This window comes from Pocillopora verrucosa, chromosome 5 (genome assembly GCF_036669915.1).
Source record: "Pocillopora verrucosa isolate sample1 chromosome 5, ASM3666991v2, whole genome shotgun sequence".
NCBI classification, from domain to species: Eukaryota; Metazoa; Cnidaria; class Anthozoa; order Scleractinia; family Pocilloporidae; genus Pocillopora; species Pocillopora verrucosa.
In genome coordinates, this window is record NC_089316.1 from 8,335,287 (window position 1) to 8,346,587 (window position 11,301).

The following is an 11,301-nucleotide window of genomic DNA, read 5'->3' on the forward strand; positions in this document are numbered from 1 at the left end:
GGCATATACCTTGTGATAAAGATCATTCGAGCAGAAAATTTTATCCTAAATTTTAAGCTTTTTTAATCGTTTTCGCGTCGTTGTTTTGGACAATTTCGAAAAAGAGCAAATTCCTTGAAGAACTAACCAAAGCGGCAAGCTCTTTTAAAATACAAAAAGCAGCAAGTGCAAAAAAGTCAGAAACCAAGCTCGGGCAGTGCTCCATGTCACATCCTGTGACGCTAGTGCATCATTCAAAATCAAGCGCATTAGGAGGTATATTATGCGTCACCAAGAGAAGCTAAATGCATTTAGCTTTGCTTGCCTTTTGATAACATAATTCGATGCATTACGAGCAGAAGGATTGTTATTGTGTTCATTCGTAAGTTAACCATCCTCTCGGCTCCGAGATGACAACGACCGTTCCCTTCCGCAGCCGCTACAAATGAGAAGAGGCATCATCAAGATCTACTTGTAATTAAATATAACCCAAAACAGTCATTCATATAGTGCTATTATGATAATGTTCGCTCAACCATTTAAACTGAAACGGATACAATGATGTAAGGTTATTTTACATCGGTCATTCTTCGAGGCGCCAATAGCAAACCGCCAAGTTAAATGTGAATTAGTTTTTCATTTCTCACCTTGTATCTACTTAGTATTTTCAGTAGATGAGAGCGGCGAAGACGAGATCAATGATCATGTTGACCAGAGTAGCCAAGAGTCAATGCCTTCTAATGTTTGGTCTTTCATTCAATTTGATGCTGACTTTAGGGTCACTTGGATTCACGTGCTATTCATCGCATCGATTAGATTCTCGTGTGACAACAGTTGAACAGAGTATTTTACTTACAAATCCCTCTGATCAGCTTCTCAGTGGAGTGACTGTTGAATCAACTTCTGCCGAAACACAATCAGGTGGCTCACGAAGTAAAGAGACTGTCCGCGATAAAAGAGCTGCTGATAAAGGATCTAGGTGCCGCAAATGTAGACGCGACTGCCCTAACTCGAGTGGTGTAAGTTGTTTTTTTGTTTGCTCGTTTATCAAATATCATCTTTACAAATGCACAGAGATATTTTGAGGAGCATTTAAATGACTGGAACATAAAAAGCTCATTGCTGGATGTAAAAACCTAAGTTGACTGAAAGAGTAGAAATACAAAAGAACAATTAAGTCAGGGAATTTTTTGATGACAGCCCTATCGCGAATTATCTATAACTAAGGGATACGCCAGGTTTAATCTGCTTCAACGAGAGCGGAACACTTTCTCACGAAGTTACTTCCTTGATGTAGCACACTCTCTCAAGGGCGTCAGTGTTGTGACACTCACAAGTAACGCATTCTCCAATTGACCGATACTTTGAATGAGTGCCATCAAGAAAGTAGTAGATGAGGCAGTGAGGATAATTTTATCTAGTTCACCTTTATGAGCGCATTTTTTTAATCCACGACATCTTTTTTAGCGGTGACTTTGCTCGAACAAAGACTCCGTCGCCTAAAGAATTGATTATCATGCTAGAAGCAACCATTCATAATTTTATGAGAAATAATGCTACTTAATTTTTCTCAAAAAAATCTGCACTTTGCAAGCGCATCCGGCAAAAGAAAACTGAAACGTATGCAGGAGAAAGCCCTACAGACTGTCTTCCTCGACAAAACATCCACGTATGAGCAGCTATTGGTTAAGGCAAACCTACCATCTCTAAACAACAGAAGACTACAGGATATACTAATACTGATGTATAAAGTAAAACATAGTATGGCACCTAGCTACCTTTGTGACCTGTTTAGGCTGAGTAATAAGAAGTATAATTTCAGAAACTCCGACTTTGACTCGCCAAGTTTTAAAACAGTTAGGTTTGGAAAACATTCGATTAGGTACTTGGGACCGCATCTATGGGCGAAATTATCTAAGAAAACTAGAGAATCGTCATCTTTAGCTATTTTTAAAAGAAACATTCGCAAGATGGACATAACAATTTTAGAATCTAGTGGCTGTAATTCGTGTATTCTATGTAACAGCCAATATTTTATTCACATTTTACTATATAGTTAAAGTACCTGTACGACACATTATTTTTTTTGTATTTTAATATTTATCCTTCCTTTTTAAATTAACTTCTAGATATAGCGTCCCCAATTAGCGTCATTATGACGCTAGATGTATTTGACACTCAAATGAAGACACTTACTTACTTACTTACTTACTTACTTAAAGAAACAGAACTTGACTATGGAAGGAGGCCAGAAGCAGACAGTTTGTGTGGAGGGTAAGTTTCGTTTAACTACATTTAACGCTTGTTTCAATCAGCGTTTAAAAGCTACTTCTTTTAAGTTTTAGCATTAGTTGTATTTTTACTCACGGGGCTGCTGTGGGACAAAAACTCTTGACTTTTGTCACCGGAAATACGGCGCTAATATATCAGTGCATCTTTAGGGTCGTTACGTCAAATTTTATCGAAGAGGTTTCTGACAGCCATTAAGCCAATTTGGCAGGCAAGGGACAAAACTAACAAAAGGATAAGATGGAAAGCAAGAATTAACCTGACAGATTCATTATTCTCAGCAAATGGAAATTGTCAGCATATCGCGATGGCTTTCTTATAATGTCACTGACATTAAATGCTCCTCGTATTTCTCTAGTTTCATGAGTGCCATATAGCACCTGAAAAGGAAAATAGAGCATTATGAGAAAAAGTGGAAAAATAGGTCATCTGAAGGAGAGTATTGCAAAGAGGATAAAAAAAAACAAAGTTTTCATGATTTTCTTTCTTTTAATGACAACCATATCATTTATTGGCCGTCTGTTACTGTGTGCTCCTTTCATCGGATCTTGTAGCACCTCGAGGCCCACCAGGACCACCAGGAACTCCCGGCCTACCAGGTTCCCAAGGTTCCCCCGGGAAAAATGGAAAACGGGGACGAAGAGGAACAAAAGGCCCGCCGGGTCCCCAGGGAAAACGGGGTGTCCGAGGTTTGCCTGGGCCCCCTGGAAAGTCGGCACAACTTAAAACAAATCGTAACGGAGGAAATCAGTTAGGTAATAAAATGTACTTCTTAACCTATATCAGAACGGAAGGACTTGAAATATTAATTTTCTTTAGCACTTTTAAGCTAAAACCTGTCCAAATACAAAAGTTCTTGACACAATAACACGAACATTAGCTTTACGAAGTTTATAAGTCTTAATTGGTCTATCTTCATGTCAGGCCGCACAGTCCATTTCCGTGATAAGAACCAGTAAACTGTTACTCGTACTTCTCTAAATTTTCAAACTTAATGCAATAGTAGAAGAAAGTCACTTTTTTTTTTCAGAAAAACCATACTTTGTTAAAAAGCCTCCCACCTCTGTGACGGTTAAAGAGAAAGAAACGGTCACATTGCCTTGTGAAGCAAATGGCTTTCCTCAACCGGTAATCACGTGGTATAAAGATGAACGCTTAATAGAAGAAGACAGAAAGCATTTCGGGAAGAACGATCTGATATTGAAAGAAAGCGAGTTCAAGGATCGCGGTTTTTTCACCTGTAAAGCTGAGAATCTTTTAGGAATTGCTGAGGTATCAACTAATGTCACTGTTAAAGGTAAGAATGTGTAATCAATGAATCTCTTTCGTGAATTTTTATAACTCTAATTTCGTTTGGTTATTGGAAACCCAACCTATTCGATACCTTTGTGTCATTTAACTTCTCTATCTCCTTTTCGTTATAAAACATTGTACGCGAAAATGAATGATGCATTCTCATAAAACGATTTTAAATTTAGGGCAGAGTTTATCAATTACTGACATTATAACTTATTGATCCACCTCTCCTAAGTAAAAAAGTCAACATGAATCTCACTTTGAACGTATATCGAAGTTTCTCTCTTTGATTAATTTGTCATTTCTGTTGATTTTCAGTTCCTACCAAATTTGTCACCAGACCAAAGAAATCTGTGGTTGCCTACAAAACATGGGACACTGTTCTCAAATGTGACATTTTTGGCTACCCCTCCCCTGTGATAACATGGACAAGATCTCTGAGACAGCTTCCGATCAACAGACATGTCATTGACGGTAATCAACTTACGATTAAAAACACTACCAGCGACGATGATGGTGCTTATGTTTGTCAAGGAAGTAATCAGTTCGGAAATGTCATGGCTGTAATATGGATAATCGTGAGAGATGTTGGTAAGTGAATCAAGTCATTGTAGTCTCCTCAAAAACTGGTCAAAGAATCAACTAAAAAAATAACAACATAAAAAAGGGGGTTGTGATCACATCTAAAGGTACGTAAGTTTGCTAAATTTTTGTTTAAAAAGTTTGCTTTCTCTTACCCATTTCTTTTAGTGAATCCTCATATTGTATCCAGACCTGCCAATGAGATTCAAGTGCAAAAACTTGGTGATACTGTGAGGCTGAACTGTTCTGCTGGTGGCTCACCGCTTCCTAAGATCATGTGGCTTAAGGATGGTCGAATAGTTCATTCTCTAGCTGTACATGGAGGCATTTTCTTGACCAAGAGTGAACTCACCATTAATCACTTCAAGCCAACAGATGCTGGGATGTACACATGTCTATTTTACAATAGGAAAAATGCCACAGCAGATGCCAAAACAAATCTTAGTATGTTTTTGTTGTGTTACTGATGTAGAGTCTGAGTGTTTTGAATAATCAAATGTTAGGTTTCCATGATTTTTCTAAAAATTAAATTTTAGATTCGCTGCATTTATTAGCTACGTCATTGTCTTTTTCTTCTGTTTAATAATAGCAGGATATAACTTGAATAAGCAGAGCAATCTGTTAAGTAGAGAGTTTAACACGGCATTCAATAATACACTCTGTTTTCTAATCTTCGATTCCTTTATCTAGCGACAACAAGAGGCTAGAAAAACTGTAATATAAAGAAAATTTGTGCAAATGTATTTCTTTAACTAAATGGGTATAGAGTTGTGTTTCATTATCGTTCAATTGTGGCATTTCAATGTCTTTTATATTTGTTGCCTGGATTTTTATGTTAAGCTCTTGTCAACTGTGGTGATCCTGGTTCTCCATCAAATGGATACAAACATGGCTCACGATATTGGACTGGTGAATCTGTGTCGTTCATTTGTGATCCACAATATCACTTGACTGGTCCAGCTACTAGGACGTGTTTACCCTCTGGTAAATGGAGTGGAACACAGCCTTCATGTAAGGAAAAAAAATGATACTTGAGAATCAATTTGTTTAATAACGGCTTCGAACAAATGGGGACCAAACTAAGTCTAAAAGTTAAGGGTGTGCAGCAACGTCTAATATCCATCATTGGAAAAAAAAGAGATTTTAACAGTAGATTCCCAAGGGTTACAACTCTGATTGTGAAATGATTTCTTACTTAAGGTCGCCGAATGTGCCCGGCCTTGGAAAATCCAGAGCACGGTTTCATTCATGGAAATCATTTTTGGGAAGGAGAGAATGTATATTTCAGCTGCAAGCCTGGTTATTTGCTGAATGGATCATCAGATCGTCACTGCTCATTGAATGGTACTTGGACTGAAGAAAAACCTAGGTGCATCGTACCTGGTAAATATAATAAAGCTTGATGGTTTCAATATGTTTTGTTTGCAGTTGTGCGGCTTATCCTCCGAGTGAGATTTATGGTAAGTAACTAGAGGGGTAACTAAATAGTTGCTAGCAGAATATGACCAAAGATACAAAAATCAATCATCAAACAGACAGATGACCATATAAAAGAAGCCATTTCAATCAAAACACTAAAAATTCCATGTTGCAATTATTATACGTAAAGAGTTAAATCTTTTGAGAAGCTTGCTTACACATACTATTCAGGAAAATGTATATAATTTTTTATCACATAAACTGCGGTGTTATACAAGGATTTCCGGCCCTGAGAAAAGCCGTAACAACACACGTGAAAAAATATCGTATTTTTTCATGTGTGTTGATATAGCCAATCAGCTGCTTATACGTCACTCGCCCTTGGCGCCACTCGGTCAGGTTGATAAATGAACGGCAGAGCCTTTACGATTCGGAGGTTTCTCGAATTATGGCGGCTAAAACACTTAAAAATCCGTATCGCTGGCAGACAATGAGGTTCAAACTTTCCTAGAAGGGGAAGAAAACCAATATACTAAAAGGAAAACCGAAAGTTGCGTATTCAGTGGCTTTGGTGTTAGCATTTCTCTCGTCTGAGAATGAAAATCGACAACTGGAAGATTTGCTACTAGCCGATTTTGGCCGTTTACCTGACTTCTTCTGTCAGTAAGGACAAATTCAATAAATGAGAATTTTTTAAATTGAAAATTACGACCATTGTTGTTTTTGTAATCATTATTCAACAAATTTTTCCATCTTAAGAGTCAGCGCCAACGCACTATACGATTATTATTCGAGGATTGCCGATTCATTTATTTTCATTCATTGATGAAGTCGGCTTTTCTTCCCAAAAAGGGCTATTGTGTTTATATGATAAACAAAATAATAAATGGTTCAACTCGACACATCTCACTCGTTCGCTGCGCTCACTCGTGAGCTATCGTGTCAAAGAGAAGAGAAATTCCATATCTACGCACGCCCATGTATTATTCCCCATATATGATATAATATTTAATTATGATATTTTAATATTGATTATAATTTTAAAATAATTTTTTATTCTTATTCAAGCTTAATCGGGCTAACTGGCGAAAGTTCGACTATGATGAAAACGTTAAATCGAGGATGTTAAAGGATAACTTTATTCTTTCCTTATTTTAAAGAAATTACCATGCAATCAGGCATCCTTCAGAGCAGTGGGTTCTTCCACTACAATATTCTCAGGAGATATTTGGAGCAGGCGGTTGGTATTAATCCGTCTTGGAAGCTGTGTTACCGCGCCTCCCTTCACGGTTGGGGAGCAAGTACGTTTCACGGTCTCTGTGATGGAAAGACACAGACTGTTACTTTGATAAAGAGAAGTGCATTCGTGTTTGGAGGATATACAGATATTGCTTGGGGTGAGAACATACTATACGAATAAAAGGCTTGCGTTCATTTTTGACGTTTCATGCACTCTAAGAAGATAATTATAGCCCCGCCTTTACCTTCTCTAAAAGAGTGCTCAAGCAAAACCAAATTTTAAACTTGTTCATTAAACGCTGGATTTTGTTCTCGGATAAGAAAGGAGAATGAATGTGTGCAGCAGCCTGTAAGTTAACGGTACCATCTGATCGAGAGGGAATGTAGGCTGTGTAGTAGGCGCTCGGTGGGCGCGCACAGTTGAAGTAGGCGCCAGAAATTACATGCAATAATACATGCAAAACGTATTGAAAAAGCTAGAATTTCTAACAGAACAATAAGTTATTGGAATGAATGACTAATTAACGTTGCGGCATCATGAAGACGGATGTTGGAAGTAATACGATTTGCAAAGGTTTATTCGTGGTTGGACGATAAACAGACATACCTTGGGATAAGAATTTATTACCAACAGATCTCATTTGATGGAACGGCGGTTTCTGTAGCAATTAAAACGAAAATCTCAATTTGTACAACTTTACACTCAGCAGGTAAAAAAATTACTCTCCGCATCATCTATGCCTGGTTTACAGCTTCGGAAAGATTTCTTAGCTGCTGCATCATTACACATCACTCAACCATCAATTATAATATTAAGGCCGGAGGACAATCCTTTTAAGAATTTGGGGTGCGGGCATTTATTTTGCACAATCATATCTTAATCGTTTTTTTTTTTGTTATTTTTTTCCCATTGCCCCATTCGGTTGATCTACATTTTCTGCACCAGTTACAGCATGACACCATATGCGTCTAGTACGTGTGCGAAGGGTGAATAGACGAGTTCTGTTTCTCCACGGTGCTATCTCTGTAAAACGGCCGAACATGTCATGTGCCCTGAGGAGCAACTCAAAAAAAAATTTCCGTGAATTTTAACTTTCGCGTGGATGACCTCCGTGACAATGATACTAAGAAATTTGTGGATCTACTTGAAACGTTTAGTCTTTTCAAACGTTTCTGTCTGGCCCCACTCATATATCGGGCCATACCTACAACCACTTTGCTCATCTCTGACCATTCTGGCCATTTGGGGGAGTGGGGGAGGGTGAGGGGGGGGGGGAAGCAACAGGTTGAGATTCCACCCAGCACCCATCGATGTTTGACTTGTCTTCTTTTCTTTTGTCATTTACACCACCTGTCACTTTCAATTAATTATTATTAATTCACGTTTCTATTGTTTGCAATATCATATTTCCTGGCTGCTTCTTTTAATGCTTTCAAGTTTTCCTTACTATTTAGAAACTAGTGATAACCTCAGTTCCAGTTTCATTGGTTCATATTACCTCTATACCAGTGTGCTAATATACTTTTAGTTTTACTCCTTTATGATTCTTTGTCTACCCGTTAAACAGATTCCAGTAGTGGTTGGTCATTCACTTCAAATGCGTTCATATTTTCGCTCATCAATAAAGAAGGACTGGCACCTTTCAAAAGCATGGTGAAAGGGCCATCACACGCAATTTACAGAGGCTCAGGTTATGGTCCGTTATTTGGTACGGGGCACGACATCCGGATTGCCGATAATGCAAATAGCAACACTTATTCAAAGGCATCCCTTGGGGGCTCCTACTCAGTACCAAGTGGAGTAAAGGACAGGTATACAATCCTGGCTGGAACTATCAATTTCTCACCTGATGAAGTGGAGGTGTTTTATCTCAACTGAATCACATGACATGTAGACCAGTCAAGTAGACTAGTAAGATTCGGAAACAAGTAAATGGGACATGAGATAGGGTGCGCTTACTATGCGGTACCGCACTACGATTTGATTCTTCCGCTTCATATCATCATTTGATTCTCATTAGGCAACAAATTGCTTTTTCGACTCACAATTTTTATAAGGCCAAAAATGACATAATCAAAGAGTGGAATATAGGTAATGATGTCATAATTTAGAGAAAATGTAAATGTCAAATTTTATAATACAGGACAACCAGCTTACTACGTTCTGCTGAGAGAGGACCATTGAAAAGATGTCGGCTTGCTAGAGGGATGGCTAAAAATTTCACGTATAAGGAGCAATTAGCGTGTTTGATTATATATACGTCGTTCTTTAAATTTGAAATAATTATTTTCGTTGTTAGCAATTGCGAATAAGAATCTTTCAACGTTCCATTTTATCAGTGAAAAGAATTACTTCCCATAAATAAAACTGAAGGACTGCAAGCTATTTGTGTCAATTTTATCTTAATGAAAGTTTACGCACCAAAAACGAACACAAAGCTTGATGCTGTTCTCATTAATACTCCCTACTGTGACTGCTACAACTAAGCTTATTGCGTACACCACAGAAAGAAATATTTTTTTCGCCACATGTATTGAAAAAATATTCAAGAATATGTTATCAAGTAACCTGCTCGAAAAAACGTTGGAGGACTGTAACGCATGTGACATGAATGTCACAACAACAACAACAACAACCGCAACAAAAATGACACAGCAAAAAAACAAAAAACAAAAAACAAAACAAAAAAATAAAACCTAACAGAAAATCAAAACAAAACAAAACAAAAAACGGCAAAAACAAAAGCAATAGTGACTAAAACAAAGTAAGAAATGACTCATCTCAACTCATTTAGCCTCAGGGTATACGTCGAGAAACTATAATAAATTAAGGACCATTGCATATACCATTATAATAATGAAATGTTTGTAGTGGGTGATAACGATCATTCGAAATCAAAGCCTGTTAATCGTTAGTCGCATCGTTTTGGATAATTTCGAAAAAAAAAAAAATTCCTTGGAGAACCAATAAAAGTGCTATGCGCTTTTGAAATGCAAAAAGCAGCAAGTGTATAGAAGTCTGAAAACCAAGCTGTTACGTGCAGTACTCCGTGTCACATCCACTGATGCTGGTGCATCACACAAAAGCGAGTGCGTAAGCAGATACACTATGCGTCACCCGGTGAGGCTCAATGCATTTAGATTTGCTTACCTCTTGATAACATAATTCGATGCGGAACGAGCAGAAGGATTATCACTGTGTTCATTCGTAAGTTTACCACCTTCACGACTCCGAGCTGACGCCACCGTCCCTTTTCGCAGCCGCTACAAATGAGAAGAGGCATCATCAAGATCTTCTTGTAATCAGATTTAGCCCGAAACAGTCATTCACATAGTGCTATTATGATAGTTTTCGATTAAACCGTTTAAACTGAAACGGATACAATAATGTAAGCGAGTTATTTTACAATAGTCATTCTTCCAGGCGCCAATAGCAAACCACCAAGTTATATGTGAATTAGTGTTTTTATTTATCGCCTTGGATCTATTAAAAATTTTCAGTAGATGAGAGCGGCGAAGATGAGATCGGTGAACATGGAGTCCAAAGCAGCCAAGAGTCAATGCTTTCTAACGTTTGGTCTTTCATTCAATTTGATGCTGACTTTAGGGTCACTTGGATTCACGTGTTATTCATTGCATCGATTAGATTCTCGTGTGACAAAAGTTGAACAGAATGTTTTACTTACAAATCCCTCTGATCAGCTTCTCAGTCGAGTGATTGTTGAACTAACTTCTGCCGAAACACATCTAGATGGCTCACGAATTAGACAGACTGTCCGCGATAAAAGAGCTGCAGATAAAGGATCCAGGTGCCGCAAATGTGGACGCGACTGCCCTCGAGTGGTGTAAGTTTTTTTTTTGTCTTGCTCGTTTATCAAATATCATCTTCACAGATGCACAGGGATCTTTTGAGGAGAATTTGAATGACTGGAACATAAAAAGCTCATTAGAGGATGTGAAAACCTAAGTTAACTGAAAGAGTAGGAATACAAAAGAACAATTAAGTCAGGGAAATCTTTGATGACAGCCTTATCGCGAATTATCTATAATTAAGGAATACACTAGGTTTAATCTGCTTGAACGAGAGCGGAACACTTTCTCACGAAGTTACTTCCTTGATGTAACTCACTTTCTCAAGGGCGTCAGTGTTGTGACACTCATAAGTAACGCAGTCTCTGATTGAACGATACCAGGAGCCCATCACTTGGATCCTTCAACTGCTCTGTATTTTTGTCACGGCGTTTTCACAGACAGGTCTATTTTTACCGCGAACTAGGACTCTCCACGAGAGCACATCGACCAATGAAGATTAGCGCCTGGTTAATTTCTAACTTTACACGCTAATATATCGAAAAAAAAACAGCAGAGAGATGCAAGGCTTCTTGCGATAGTTCGAGTGCAGATTCATGTAAAAAAAGGCGTCCCAAGCTCACGTCTCGATAAAAAGTATATCGACAAACAGTAGAATAATTCATGAAAGCGCTACATGTTGTGTGA

The 11,301-nt window shown here is 38.1% G+C and overlaps 1 protein-coding gene across 1 annotated transcript; it reads left to right on the plus strand.

Annotated features, from left to right (window-relative positions):
- Positions 1 to 683: 683 nt before the first annotated feature.
- LOC131794627 (uncharacterized) lies at positions 684 to 9,142 on the plus strand. The gene is made up of 10 exons (XM_066166803.1): positions 684 to 998; positions 2,202 to 2,253; positions 2,823 to 3,023; positions 3,299 to 3,565; positions 3,883 to 4,155; positions 4,315 to 4,590; positions 4,987 to 5,157; positions 5,347 to 5,529; positions 6,726 to 6,962; positions 8,373 to 9,142. Exons 1-10 carry the CDS (start codon positions 684 to 686, stop codon positions 8,681 to 8,683), a joined length of 2,286 nt encoding a protein of 761 aa, XP_066022900.1. The 3' UTR covers positions 8,684 to 9,142.
- Positions 9,143 to 11,301: the final 2,159 nt, after the last annotated feature.

Excerpts from the sequence above, each read along its gene's own strand:
- LOC131794627 (XM_066166803.1), top strand. The coding sequence starts at position 684 with ATGTTGACCAGAGTAGCCAAGAGTCAATGCCTTCTAATGTTTGGTCTT. Across the intron at positions 3,566-3,882 it reads AACTAATGTCACTGTTAAAG|TTCCTACCAAATTTGTCACC; the intron begins GTAAGAATGTGT and ends GTTGATTTTCAG. Across the intron at positions 4,156-4,314 it reads GATAATCGTGAGAGATGTTG|TGAATCCTCATATTGTATCC; the intron begins GTAAGTGAATCA and ends CATTTCTTTTAG.